Source organism: Piliocolobus tephrosceles, chromosome 10 (assembly GCF_002776525.5).
Source record: "Piliocolobus tephrosceles isolate RC106 chromosome 10, ASM277652v3, whole genome shotgun sequence".
Taxonomy (NCBI): domain Eukaryota; kingdom Metazoa; phylum Chordata; class Mammalia; order Primates; family Cercopithecidae; genus Piliocolobus; species Piliocolobus tephrosceles.
In genome coordinates, this window is record NC_045443.1 from 63,328,453 (window position 1) to 63,342,990 (window position 14,538).

The following is a 14,538-nucleotide window of genomic DNA, read 5'->3' on the forward strand; positions in this document are numbered from 1 at the left end:
TTTTGAGACGGAGTCTCACTCTGTCGCCCAGGCTGGAGTGCAGTGGCGGGATCTCAGCTCACTGCGAGCTCCGCCTCCCGGGTTCACGCCATTCTCCTGCCTCAGCCTCCCGAGTAGCTGGGACTACAGGCGCCCGCCACCTCACCCGGCTAGTTTTTTTGTATTTTTTTTAGTAGAGACGGGGTTTCACCGTGTTAGCCAGGATGGTCTCGATCTCCTGACCTCGTGATCTGCCCGTCTCGGCCTCCCAAAGTGCTGGGATTACAGGCTTGAGCCACTGCGCCCGGCCGGGTCCTCTTTATATCTGGAGCCAATCTGTGGCTCCCTGCCCCCTCTTCCCTAAATCCTTCTTTGGAGTCCTAGCCTTTCCTGAGAGTTTCCAGGCACTTAGGAGCTGGACTGCTGGGCCCATACATATATATATATATATATATATATATGCTATATACTATATATATGTATATATATATTATATATATCGGTATCTATATTATATATATGTGGGTATGTATATATATTATATATGTGAGTATATATATATATCTTTAAAAACCAATCATGCTCTTTCATGCCAAATACGGTATTTGCACTTGAATTCAAATCCTGCCTTATAATTTAGGTGGAGCATCTTGTCTTACGTTTAAGGTCCAAAGGATTGAACTTAATTAGGAGATAAACTACTAAGCAAAGAAAGCAATTCTCATTACAAAGTAGCATTTGTTTGGGGAATTCAGGTCCCCCAAAACTTGTCCTAGAGACCCCTACTAATAGAGAAATTAAGTAACATCCTAGAGTCAGGTTACAAACTCATCATCTGTATAGGATTCTCCATACTTCCTCAGTGTACAACCAATGATCATTCTGTTAAAGGAATTATCTGGAGAGGGGATGGCATCTCTGTTAAGGTAAACAGCCTTGTGATAAAGAGTAGAAAAAATAGATTGTAGAAACATGAAATTGAGGGTATGGACCATGGATATGGGTCAAAGGTATCTTTTATGTATCTCTTTGGTGGCCACAGTTGCTTGCAGGCTGTCCTTTTGCATGATATTGCCATCATTCTAGTTATTTTAGGTTCTTAATTTTGTTAGTTTATTTTCACCCACAGGATAAACTTACTCAGCTGATCTGCATGGAAGCCGAAGGCACTTTGTGTTTGAACATTCTATTTAAGGTTGAAGCAGGGGAAAAGAATTAAGGTAGAAATTGATTGTTGAAGGGCCTTTTGCAATTTCCGCTTTCCTAAAACAGAACATCCTTCTTCCTCAGCTACCGCTAACCTTTATTTAGAACAGAATAAATCACTGGACTCAAAATTTATGTTATACACTAAAGTCAGCTGGAGAACGACTTATCTTTTCACAGATTGTCATTATTCAAACTGTAAATTCAGTACCCTAGAATAATTTCACATCTTGTTGATGGCCTTTCACTGACCCAAAGTCCTCTCTGGGTTTTATGATGTAAGCATTGTTTGTGGTTACTCAACTCCCTTCTGCCCAACTTGCACAGAAGCTGACTCACCATTTGCTGAAAGCATCCCACCAGCTTTGCTATTGGTCAAATAAGTGAATTAAATTGAAGGTTTTGTTGTTATTATTGTTTCTTTTTTCTCCCTTTTTGTACTTAAAAAAAGATTCAGGGTTTTTTTTTTGTTTTTTTTTTGGTGTTTTAAAAATTCAGATTTTGCATTCTCATGATTCTGGCATTGTCAATTATAATTTTATGCCTTTTTTTAGAACTGTGGTAGAGGAAGATGTTTAGGTGTTTGACACTGCATATCTGCCATTCAGAACATTCCTGCCCTCCCCCTGTGCTGAAATGAAATGGAGCATGCAGAAGTGACTCCAAAGTTGAGGGACAGAAGGAGGGGTCCTGGCAATGAAGGCTGGAGAACCTTTTATTTCCACCTCGCCTCCTGGCCCACCGGCAAACTCCTGCATTCAAATGTCCCCAGCACTCTGAAACCCTCAGGGCATCTCCAGGAGCCTCAGACTTGATCTGATCCATTGAAGAGTCAACCTAGGGAAGAAGTGATTCTGACTGACAGTTTCCTTATCTAGAGCTGGACAGAAGTCAGATCTGATTGTAGTCTGTTCCTCATCTGAGGTATGTCAGGATAGCCAACAGTTCTCCAAGTGAGAAAGTAAAAGAGTGGGTGAGGAGTGACAGATGGGGGTGTGTGAGGCCCAGGCTGGCTTTAGCAGCTGCTGGGTTCTCCAGGGAGAAGGGAGAAGGCAAGGAGAGAAATGACAACTGTGCTTATTGATACGAGCCTTGGGAACCAGGCCTGACTTTCCTTTCATAAATGCTGAGAGCACACAGCTGATAAGAGGCCCTAGCACTCAGAAGGTGAGCGCTTTGGATTTTACAATTCCCTTGCCACCCTTAGCGGAAGGAGGAGTGAAATAAAGTTTAAAATGTATCTCTTTATCCTTAAAAGACCACGGGGTCTGGGCACGGTGGCTCACGCCTGTAATCCGAGCACTTTGGGAGGCCGAGGCGGGTGGATCACCTGAAGTCAGAAATTCAAGACCAGCCTGGTCAACATGGTGAAACTCCGTCTCTACTAAATTACCCGGGTATAGTGGCAGGTGCCTGTAATCCCAGCTACTCGGGAGGCTGAGGCAGGAGAATCACTTGAACCTGGGAGGCAGAGATTGCAGTGAGCTGTGATCACACCAATGCGCTCCAGCCTGGGGGACAAGAGCGAAACTTTGTCTCAAAAAAAAAAAAAAAAAGACCACTGGAAGTCCCTTTGTTTTTTCAATTGTCAACTCAGCCCTAGACAAAGTCTGGACTAGAATCTTTGAGGCCTTAGCTTCATACATTGAACTGTTTCTCCCAAACTGTCTAAATAAGTAGGACTCTGAGTCCTCCGAACAGTAAGAACACCTGCAGTTCAGACCTATGGAACTGGGGCCTGCCCATTAACCTACCTGTATAAGGATAGCAAAGACTTCTGGAGTTTTTGTAAGATTCAAAATTTGTTCAGAATTAAGAACTTCTTGATATCCCGTGGCTGTTGCTATAGCACTTTTAGTAACAGCCTGTCGTACTACAAATATACCTCCGGGCATTTTGGATGGGCAGGTCTACTATTAGATGCTTTGGTTTCAGGGGATAAAGAGCAAGCTCTGAAGAGCCCTAAGTAAAGCCGGGAAGCGCATGACTTTCTGTTGGCTGCCCCACCTCCTTCTCAATATCCATCTGTTCTCTTAGAATTGATTGCTAATCTTCCTCCTAACTGCCATTTTTTGAGCATTACCAAGTGCTGCGGAGAACGCTATGCATTTCGTTTTCCCCCTGCCAGAGTTCTGTTCTCCTCATTTCATATGAGAGAGGAGAGAGGGCACTGAGGCTTACATGGTGAAGGAAACTGTGGGTGGTCACGGAGCCAGGGAAAGGCAGAACTCCTGGCCGTATGCAGTGGAAAATGGATCTGTCTCTTGGCTTTGCTTTCCCATTCCTGCTTTGACAGCCTTTGAAGGTAAAAGTAAGCCAATGCCTACCCTCAGCCAAAATATCAGATGATTCTTAAGGTTTTAATGTGACAATTGCTTAACTTGACTATAAGCACTTTGCCTTCATCTCTGTAAACATTTGTAGTTTAAATAAAACTCAAAGACCAAAAAACCATAGAGATGAAACCATGGGATAGGGCTGCCATGAGGGCAGGGACTACCAAAGAGTCCTCAAATCATTCCAAGTTAGTGGCTCTGTGCTCATAAGCCAAGCATTTCACAGCACAGCTCTTGCACATAACAGACACATAACCAGCTGATTAAAACTCAGTTCACATTCTCTGTAAGTGTAAGAAAAGCACAAGGAAAGCTGTTTTGGTTAACTTCAGTTTCTCTGAGAAAGCATCAGCTTTATCCATCAACTTCACATATGTATCTTTAAGTTTGAAATGCCCACTGTTCCTCGGTCAGCTTTTTGTTCTAGGTTGCAGATAACACTTGGATTTACACATTAAGAAAAATGAAAGAATGTTCTCTAGTTCATGGAAATTTGTTTGGCTTTATTTTACAGTGTTGTGAATTAACCAGATGTGAAGAAGGTGAGTTTAGTATGTTTGTTTACACTGAAGTGCCCTTATGATATTTTGTCTTGTTTGTCCCTGATCACAATTTTAGTGCAAACATCCTTTTGGATGATCAGTTTCAACCCAAACTAACTGATTTTGCCATGGCACACTTCCGGTCCCACGTAGAACATCAGAGTTGTACCATAAATATGACCAGCAGCAGCAGTAAACATCTGTGGTACATGCCAGAAGAGTACATCAGACGGGGGAGACTTTCCATTAAAACAGACGTCTACAGCTTTGGAATTGTGAGTACCAACTGCCAGTTAACAAAGGAGGAGAGTTTATTGCCAAGAATGTTCTAGATTCTAAGAATTTTTCAAAGAGTTTTAACGTTTGACTCATTGATTTTCTGTTAGCCCGTCTTATATATTAATTTTTTGTAATCAATCAATTAACAAAATATAAAGTCATTCATCAGAATGAGCTGTATTCATAGTCATGGTTAATAGTTGCAACAAATTGTGTGTATATGTTTAAGATAGCTGACTTTCTATATATTCCTTGTAGGTCATAATGGAAGTTCTGACAGGATGTAGAGTAGTGTTAGATGATCCAAAACATATCCAGCTGGTAAGAATTGTTTTCATCCTGGCACCTATCTCTTGGTCATTTTCTGATCAAGTTCTCTGTGATAAAATTGTCTCCCTCTCTTCCAAGCGGGATCTCCTTACAGAATTGATGGAGAAGAGAGGCCTGGATTCATGTCTCTCATTTCTAGATAAGAAGGTACCTCCCTGCCCTCGGAATTTCTCCATCAAGCTCTTCTGTTTGGCAGGCCAGTGTGCTGCAACGCAGGCAAAGTTAAGACCATCAATGGATGAAGTGAGTATATATATGGTTTTATTCAAAACTGAGTCCACAGAACCATGGAAAATCTAAACTAGATAAATTGTGTATTTAAGTGAATTATTTGTTAAGGAGACAAATCCAGCCTCCAACAGAGAATCCTAGCATAGTAGTTAGTGTTTCCAGGTCAAAAAGCCACATCATTTGGTATTCTGGTAGAGGTCATTTCTAGGTGGAACCAAGACACCACAAAAAGTTTAATGTAAAGACATAAATGAGCAGTTTGCAGGGAATATTTTATTCAATTTTTTTTTTTTTTTTTTTTTTTTTGAGACAGAGTCTCAATCTGTTGCCCAGGCTGGAGTGCAGTGGCACTGTCTCGGCCCACTGCAACCTCCACCTCCCTAGTTCAAGTGATTCTACTGCCTCAGCCTCTCAACTAGCTGGGATTATAGGCACAAGCTACCATGCCTGGCTAATTTTTGTATTTTTAGTAGAGCCAGGGTTTCACATGTTGGCCAGGCTGGTCTCGAACTCCTGACCTCAAGTGATCCACCCTCCTTGGCCTCCTAAAGTGTTTAATCTTCATTAAGAGATCTGGCTCATTATAAATGCAGCATATATTTTCCTTATCCATTTTTAAAAAGTTATTAATCTATCCATAGACTTAATCACCCATTCACTTATTTATTTGCACAAATAAACAAATAATTGTTTATTTGTTTCACCAATGTGGCGAAACCACCATCTCTACTAAAAACACAAAAATTAGCTGGGCATGGTGGCACGTGCCTGTAATACCAGCTACTTGGGAGGCTTAGGCAGGAGGATTGCCTGAACCTGGGAGGTGGAGGTTGCAGTGAGCCGAGATTATGCCACTGCACTGCAGCCTGGGCAACAGAGTGAGACTCTGTCTCAAAACAAAACAAAACAAAAACCCAACAACAACAACAAAACAAACTGGCATTTAAGAATTACAGGTCTATTTCCTCATTCCCTTCCAATCCTCCACATATCATGGTTGAATTAAAAAATGTAGAGACTTGCCCAGGTTCACAAATCTAGTTGGTGGCAAATCTGAGGCTTAAGTCAGGTCTCTTGGTATTTACTTTAGTGTGGTTTCTTTTATACCTTGTTTTAAGTCACTTAATTTACTCCTCAAAATAAAGGGGTTTAGCTCGTTTTTAAGATCCCTTCTAATTCAAAATTCTATAGTTGAACTAATTTCATGAAAATGAAACAATATTCTTTATAGGTAGAGAGATAAAGAGTAAAAGGAAAGATTATTCAAACTTAGTTTAATGTCTGTTTGCTTCTTTGTTAATTAGGTTCTAAATACTCTTGAAAGTACTCAAGCCAGCTTGTATTTTGCTGAAGATCCTCCCACGTCTCTAAAGTCCTTCAGGTGTCCTTCTCCTCTATTCCTGGAGAATGTACCAAGTATTCCAGTGGAAGATGATGAAAGCCAGAATAACCATTTACTGCCTTCTGATGAAGGCTTGAGGATAGAGAGAATGACTCAGAAAACTCCTTTTGAATGCAGCCAGTCTGAGGTTATGTTTCTGAGCTTGGACAAAAAGCCAGAGAGCAAGAGAAATGAGGAAGCTTGCAACACGCCCAGTTCTTCTCGTGAAGAAAGTTGGTTCCCAAAGTATATAGTTCCATCCCAGGACTTAAGGCCCTATGAGGTAAATATGGATCCTTCTTCAGAAGCTCCAGGCCATTCTTGCAGGAGCAGGCCAGTGGAGAGCAGCTGTTCCTCCAAACTTTCCTGGGACGAATATGAACAACACAAAAAAGAATAAATTCCTCCAGAAGATAAAGAAAAAAACAAGTATTGCCTAGGCACCTGAGTATAGGTATGACCTTGAGAAGACATTGGCTCCATAAGCAATGCCAAGATAATGATCAATAGTGAGTTTGGGTGATGCAGATAAACAATCTGGACAATTCCATTCCTTTTTTCCCAAACCCTCAGAGTGCCTTAAAAAATTGTTTTATCAGGATAATTGTCTCATGACCAAATCGACGCTCAATTAGAGCCATTCAAGATTCCTTAAGATCATGGGTTCTGACTTCAGCCAAACAAAATAATCAAAACCTACCAAAAAGGGACTGGATTCTAATGTCTTCTCCATCATCCTCAGTGTGAGTCCCCAGAGCCTCCATCTGCCAAGAACATTCAGTTGGATTCCATCGTTTGGTTTAGCTTGCTTGCAAGGGTTGTAGGAAATGTCTAATTTGTAAATGTTAATAGATACCTTTGGAAAGAATCACCTTGTTATTCTGATTGACCCCTCTTGTTTTGCGGTTAATCCCTGACTAGCCTGCTTGTCTGAAAATGAGCCAGGTTCACCCTTGGCTACGGCATGCTCTGTGTTGAAAGGGGATTTCATCCCAAGATCTATTCTAAACTCTTAGGACAGTTTATCATGTATTGACTATTATTACAGCTTTTTAAAAACATACTTAGTGACCTATTATATCCTAAGGAGACTATATGAAATGTCCATCAGGTAATTTTTATTCCTGAGAAAATGGCTGATCAAGGGCCTAAGTCAGCTTTTGGTTTAATCTACACCTTCCAACTCTGGGCCTTCACTCCTGCTATTTCTTGGATCTCCCTCTTTTGAAATTCTACCAATCATCAGAGCTCTACAAAACTGCCATCCTCCTGAAAGCTCCCCTAATCTCTACAACCAGAAGTACTCCCTTTATCAGTATTGCCATAGCAATTTCTTTGTATTTCTATTTTATACTTATCACTTTCTGAATTATATCAAAGCTGCTTGTCTCATCTCTTTTACTAGGTTGTAAACTCCCTATATTGGTTTTCTATTGTTTTTGTAACACATTATCACAAATTTAGTGACTTAAAGTAACATAAATTATTTTGCAGTTCTGGAGGTCAGAATTCCTTAGCATTCCTTCTGGAGGCTGTCGGAGAGAACTTACTGCCTTGCCTTTTCCAGCTTCTAGAGGCCACCTGCCTTCTTTGGCTCATGGCTTCTTCCTCCATCTTCAAAGCCAGCAATGTGACATTTCAGATCTCCCTCTCTCTCTGTCTCACCGCATCTTCACTAACCTCTTCCTCTCATTCTGGCCCCTTTGCCTGTCTTTTATAAAGACCTTTGTGATTTCACTGGGCCCACCCATAAGCCAGGAAAATCTCTGTGTCTCAGATCCTTAATTTAATTACACCTGCAAAGTCCGTTTTCTCATGTAAAGTAACACATTCACAGGTTTCTGGAATTGGGACATGCACAGCTTTGGGGGAACTTTACTCTGTCTGTCATACTCCCTGAGTATGTAAGGGCCATCTCTTCAGAACCTAACGTGTCATCCTACACAGAGCAGGTGTTTCCTTATAAATTAAGTTGAATTAAATTACCCCGATGAACCCACATAGTCGATAATTCAGCTATAAGAAACACTGCTGAGTAAATATTGACTCTTTATGATGATGGATAGAAACACTGAAGAAAACCATTTTCAGAGGATTTACTGAATCTTCCTCTCCAAGAAGCTTGTAACAGAAGGGTAAACCTCTAGTTTCTTGTCCAGCAGAGGAATAGGCTCATGTCTTTTGTTTTATTTTATTTATTTTATTTTTTGGTGAGTCAGTGTGGTTGGGTTAATCGTACTCACATTAGATTCCATGTTGAAGAACAACTAATCAAAGAAGAACATCATCAGGAATCAGGGTGAGATTAACAGACCAAGGTCAGAAACATGGAGTTACAATTCTCCAAAAAGGCACAAAGTGAGATTAAAAACACAGTAAGTCTTAGTCTGATTGACAGGCTTTATACAGGCCCTGGGTAAGCAGTTGGGAGAGCCCATGCCCACCACTGCTCTGTGGGGTACCTGGCTGCCCAGAGCTGTCTGCCCCATCTGATCACCACACATATGAAAGGGTTGGACTAAACTTCATGTAACTTTTATTCCTGTGACCTGTCCTAGTTTGGCAACTCTTGATTACACATGTTAATGAAAGGAAGCAGCAAAAGTCTTTGACATTTGGTTTACATATTGCAAACCATTCTGAGGCCCATTTAGCTTATTTTAGAGATGTAACCTGAGATTATATTGGCTGAATTGGGAAAATTAGCCTGGAATCATGTGAAGTTGCCACTAATAATTCACAAAAGAGATCATCAAGAATCGACTCTGTGTTAAACTGTTTTTCACTTAGAATATGGACCCCCACCAATACATTCAATGAAGGGTCATTAAGGAAGCTCTGATTAACACCAGGCCCATGCAATTACTCAGCACATATAATCTGTTGCTATTATGTTGATTTGAACTTGCTTAGCCGACTTAAAGCAGGGTTTCTGAAACTGTAGTATGCATCAGAATGACTTGGAAATCTGGTTAAAAACACGGATTGCTGGGTTCACCCAGCTTCTGATACAATAGGTCTGGGGTTAGAAATTTTGCTTTCTAGTAAGTTCCCAGGTGATACTGATGCCAGTGATGTGAAGCCCACTCTTCACATCAGTGAAAACCACTGCCTTGAAGTGCTCTTACATTGTTAGAGATTCGTAGATCTTACCTTTCCATCACTGGTATGTTTTTTGAGAAAAGGATCCTTTCTTTTCATTCTGTTATATTCATCCTGTTGCCTAGGATGTTGGTTAGCACAGAGTGGGAGCTCTAGAAAGATTGTTGACCAATGATCATATTGACTAGATCATCTTTCTAGAGTATGACTATTTTGGACACCTCAAAGATGAAGTCAAATAAGCTGGAAGTGACCTGATTAATGTTGTGGTAAGCAGATGTCACTGTGGCTGGGAAGAGCCAAATCTTCTGTTGAGTGATTCAGTCTTCCTGATTAGATTTGCCTTCTAGTGGGTGTATTAATAAGCGTTAGTTGATATGAATTAAATGTTGCACCTTTCTATGGGTAATAAGAGGATACCTTTATGGTTTCATGATGTGGAGATCAAGATACATAAGAAAGCAAGAGTGAGCCTCCAGGTGTTCCCTCTGATCAGTAAACATGAATTTATAATTTCATTTACTCTCATTTTTGTAATGCACTGTGAGCAATCCTCCAGGCAGATCCTATTTACTAAGCTTCTTCAGGCTTTTGCCCCATTTTATAATGCCTAAACACATGGAGAAAACATTTTGTTGTTTTTGAAAATAGGTATGGGATTTCTGACATAATCAATTTTATTGACTTCTTGAGAGTTATAATGATCTGTGACTCTCTGCATAATATTGTAGTTTTACAGGGTGGCACATCACCCTGTGTAAAACAACTTTTATGACCTGAGGACTGATGAGTACAGGAAGTGAGGTTTATCATGAGTAGCATTTATTAAGCATCTGCTAGAATCAAAGCACTGCATTTGCTACTAGAGTACCAAGTAAGACACAAACAGTTTAGTAAGGAAGATAGGGCATCTACCCAAGTCAACAGTTCAGTGACATCTGTTATTTGAACCACACACCAGTGGAACTGAAAGTAATTGCTGAAAGGGTGAGAAGAAGGAATAGATTATTATGCATTTTTGAGAAGGTGAAGAAGGCTTCTTGGGGAAGGTGTCTAAAAAGAGATAAGGAATTAAGAGAAATAGAAAAGAGCACTGATGAAGCACTCAGGATGGTTATTCAAGGAATTGGGGGTTCACAGCAGCTGTGCACAACCATCCCTGACACCATAAAAACGGGGTAAGGGTGAAGGGAACTGGGTCTAGAGCTTTGCATGATTTTTCTGGCTAACCATCAGAGTCACTCTGAAGGCGTGACTCCCATCTTATAGATGAGGACACTGAGTCAGGAACCTAACTTGCTGAAATCAAGTCCTCCCAGTCCTCCCATCAGGTCCTCCCAGATCTGGAGGAGCCAGGATTTGAATTCACATTTGTCTGACTTCAAAATCCATGTTTTTTCTTGTGTTCCACATTGCACAATGGAGCCACTGCCAGTTCAAGCTCCTGTGAAGAGGGATGGATGTGAAAAGTCATTTGCTGATTCCACAGACTTTTAGTAGGTACCATGTCTCCTGCCTTTTTCACTATCCTACTCCTCTGCTACAACTTCTCTGCTACAGGCACCCACTCTGCAGTTACTTGATATGAGTTAAATGAATCCATCCATCCAAACTTCCATTCACTGAATAAATACTTATCAATGGCTTCCTTTGTATCAGGCACTATTCTAGGAGCTGGGGCTACAGTGCAGATGGAAACCAGCAAATCTCGCTGCCCTCATGGAGCTTACATGTGAGTGAATAAATCTCACAGAGTTCTCCTGTCATAAGTTCTGGCTCCTCTGCCAGCTCTTCCAAATAGGTTCAGAGAGATTTTCTCCTTGTCCTGTTGTGTGACTGATAATCCCATGGTGGCCCTCACTTTGCTATTCATATGCACTAAGTAGTTTATGGTGTGCTTTGTGGTTGGCAACTGTGACAGATTCTGTTCTTCTATTAGTATGTGGTTTCTTTGGGGCATTTGTTTGGATACTGATGGCATCTTCCAGGGAGTCTGAGGCACCTACACAAACCTCAGGTCACTATCACGTGATACTGGAGTTGCCTGTTAAATTATATTTCTTCTTCCACAAAACTGCAGGTTCCCTGAGGGCAAGGTCTACATCCGTCTCATTTTTGGATCCCTAATGGTTGGCACAGTACCTGGTGCATAATATGGTTCAACAAATATTTGTAAAATGAATGAATCAAATAGTCCTTCAAAGCATCTTCAAAAGCATTAATAAATGCTATTGTCATGTAGATTGTACCCGAAGTTTATCTTTCTGGTATTCAGAATATAATCAATCCTTGCTTAAATTATTCCATTCTACCATTCTTGAATAAAACTATTAATTTTAAATACTAATATCTGAGATGCCTTTGAAAAGAAGATTAGTCATTGTATGTGTTGCTTGTAAATTTTCTCTACTGTGGAAAATATTCCAAAACCTTGTCTAAGCAATGATAAACCAGTGTTCTGGCAGGGAAAAAACTGATGTTTGTTGTGTTTTGTATCTGTCTTCCTGTTCCAAATCATTTATATATACTTGATGGTCTATGGAATTGACTTGCAAGTATTTTCCTGGGAGGCATTTTTATTCTAAAGACCTGTATTGCCTGCCAAACCTTCATTTAAGAAACTCATTATGGATTTCATCTGCATCATTGCAAACTGTTTCTGGTCATCTCTTTAAACAGCAAGATAATATTTACAGAGGTTTACATTGGCTCTTGAATATTACAATATTCTCATAGACAAACATTAATTGGAATGGAGGTAAGGTAGTAGGAATTGCTTACTTGCGGAAATGCAGGCTCATTGTTGTGTCTAGTAGGTGCTAGGTGCATTCACATATCTCTTAAGCTTTAAACAACCTATTGAGCTGGTTTCCATTCCTTGATCTATTAGATCAAAGAAAATGAGGCTTAAAGGAGTTGGCTCTTGCCAACTTTATTCAAGTCCGGGAAATATCTGCCTTGAAAAAGGGTAACTTAAAAATTCAAAGTATCCCTAATTTGAACATGAAAACAGTTAATAAAGATACGTGTGTTTTTATTTTATTATTATTTATCTTGTCCTCCCATATTGGCAAAGATTGAAGCAATTGAAAGAAATGGCATCCTTGTTCACTACTGGCAGGAGTGAAAATTGGTAGAACCTTTGTAGAAGGCAATTTGGCAACATATATCAAAAACCTAAATGTTGATACACTTTTACCAAGCAGTTTGTTTAGGAATTTATCCTAATGAATAAAAGTTGTCCAAGTCTTTAAACATGAGCCCAAACATATACTTCATGATGTTTATGATATTACAACATTGGAAACTGAAATATCCTTCAGTAGAAGATGGATTAAATAAATTCCATGCAGTTGTCATTTAAAAATATTTAGATGTATGTTTATTGCTATGGATATATGTTCCCAAAATATTATTGAATCAAGAAAGCAGACTACAGAATATACATTTAATATGAGCTCATTTATAACATTAAATGTTATAAGATAATACATGTTTCATAGAGAGATCTTTCACCAAATGTTAAGGATGGTTTTTTTCTGGGTGGTGGTGTTCGGGTGATCTTTACATTCTTCAGACTCTTATGTATTTGAAACTTTTATAATGAACATATATCATTTTTACTAGAAAAGAATAAAGTTTTTGTAAAAAACAGCCATTTTCTACATTTCTGCATTTACTTGGCTCTTTGCTTGGTTGTGCCCTTGGTGGCAACTAGCAACTAGTAATAATGCTTCTATTCCACTGCTCTTTATTATTTTTATCTTCCTACCTTAGTAACTGAAGCTACGAAATGGATTTGTCTGGTATCCTTTGAGTAACGAGTTTTGAGAGGGCATGTGACAAAGCAATGCAAGAGGCAAAAACCAGATAAGCTGAAATACAGAAAAGCAGAGTACAGATCACAGTACACAACTGAGACTCTTTTGTAATTACCTATTAGTTGATTTTGCTAAAATCTTTTAAAAATTACCCGTAAGATTTATACTTACAAATCCCTACTTCAAGGAGTTATCTACAGTTAAATGAGAAATCTTTGTGGAGATAAATTTTCCACCACAAAGTATTCGTTCTCTAGACTTGTACTCCACTGTCCATTTTTAGTTTACATAAAATTTTTACCTTGCTGTAGTTTTAGTTGGAAATAAAACTTCTAGCAGTGCAGAGGAAATGTGACTGAATACGGTGTTTTTCTATAGCAGGTAGAGATGGAACCTATATAACGATGCTAATGGGATTCACAATGCATTAATTATAAAAGGAAATAGCAAAGTATACTCCAGGGTAAAATAGCAACTCTAATGAGTTCTAGCTGGGAGGACTGTTTTGTGCACATAACTAAGTTACAAAAGTGTGTAAGTATGATTTAAAAACATACTTCCTAGGCAGATCCAGCTAAAAGATAAATGAGTGCTGGTTTTTAAGAGCATAAAAGAGGCACAATTTTTTTATGATACCAAATTAATGTTTCAATGCTACTTTGTGTTTTCTGGAAGGAAAATGCCAACTGATACAACTGTACCCTCACTGCAAAGAGTTCAGCAAAAGAGAATTTAGGAAATCTAATACATATAGTGTAAAATGGGATCATTTCTAAATAGCACATTAGAGTGAGGTTACTCTAGTGATCTTCTTAATGTTCTTAATACCATTATTCACTAATTATAATTTCATGTCGTTCTCAATGTATATAGGCTAATTATAGTGCAGTTGCTGGACCATTAAACACTGGGTCTTATGATATTACTTTTTCTTTTGATTATAACCCACGATTTTAAAAAAGACCTACAATGACTTCAGCCAAGGGTAAATATAAATATATAACCTTTTATTGTTTTTATTTTGTATGTCTTAGAGGAAAATTTAAGATTCTAGCATGCTTACATAGCCAAAAATGCATGTTTATATTAACTCACTGCTGGCAGCTCTAAGGCTATTACTTGAGACAGCAGGCAGAGCAATCTCTGACATTTTCATTATGCATTTGTCTAGCAGCTTGAAGAGGGGAAATAATTCATGTGATTATGAATAGCCTAGCTTGCTCATTAAAATGTATTTCCCTAATAAAAAAATGATCACTGTATTTTAGAAGACATATTCTGACATGTCCCCATCTTTCTTTCTATCTCATATCCTAGCATTATCATTCCTA

At 39.2% G+C, this 14,538-nt stretch overlaps 1 protein-coding gene across 1 annotated transcript in view; it reads left to right on the top strand.

Annotated features, from left to right (window-relative positions):
• IRAK3 (interleukin 1 receptor associated kinase 3) overlaps positions 1-13,040 on the top strand; it is a 61,608-nt gene extending 48,568 nt beyond the window's left edge. The window contains exons 9-12 of the mRNA XM_023225145.1: positions 4,140-4,338; positions 4,601-4,663; positions 4,751-4,915; positions 6,208-13,040. Coding sequence (XP_023080913.1) covers positions 4,140-4,338; positions 4,601-4,663; positions 4,751-4,915; positions 6,208-6,684 — 904 coding nt within the window. The 3' untranslated portion in view covers positions 6,685-13,040. The remainder of the gene's footprint in view (positions 1-4,139; positions 4,339-4,600; positions 4,664-4,750; positions 4,916-6,207) is intronic.
• The last annotated feature ends 1,498 nt before the right edge of the window (positions 13,041-14,538 follow it).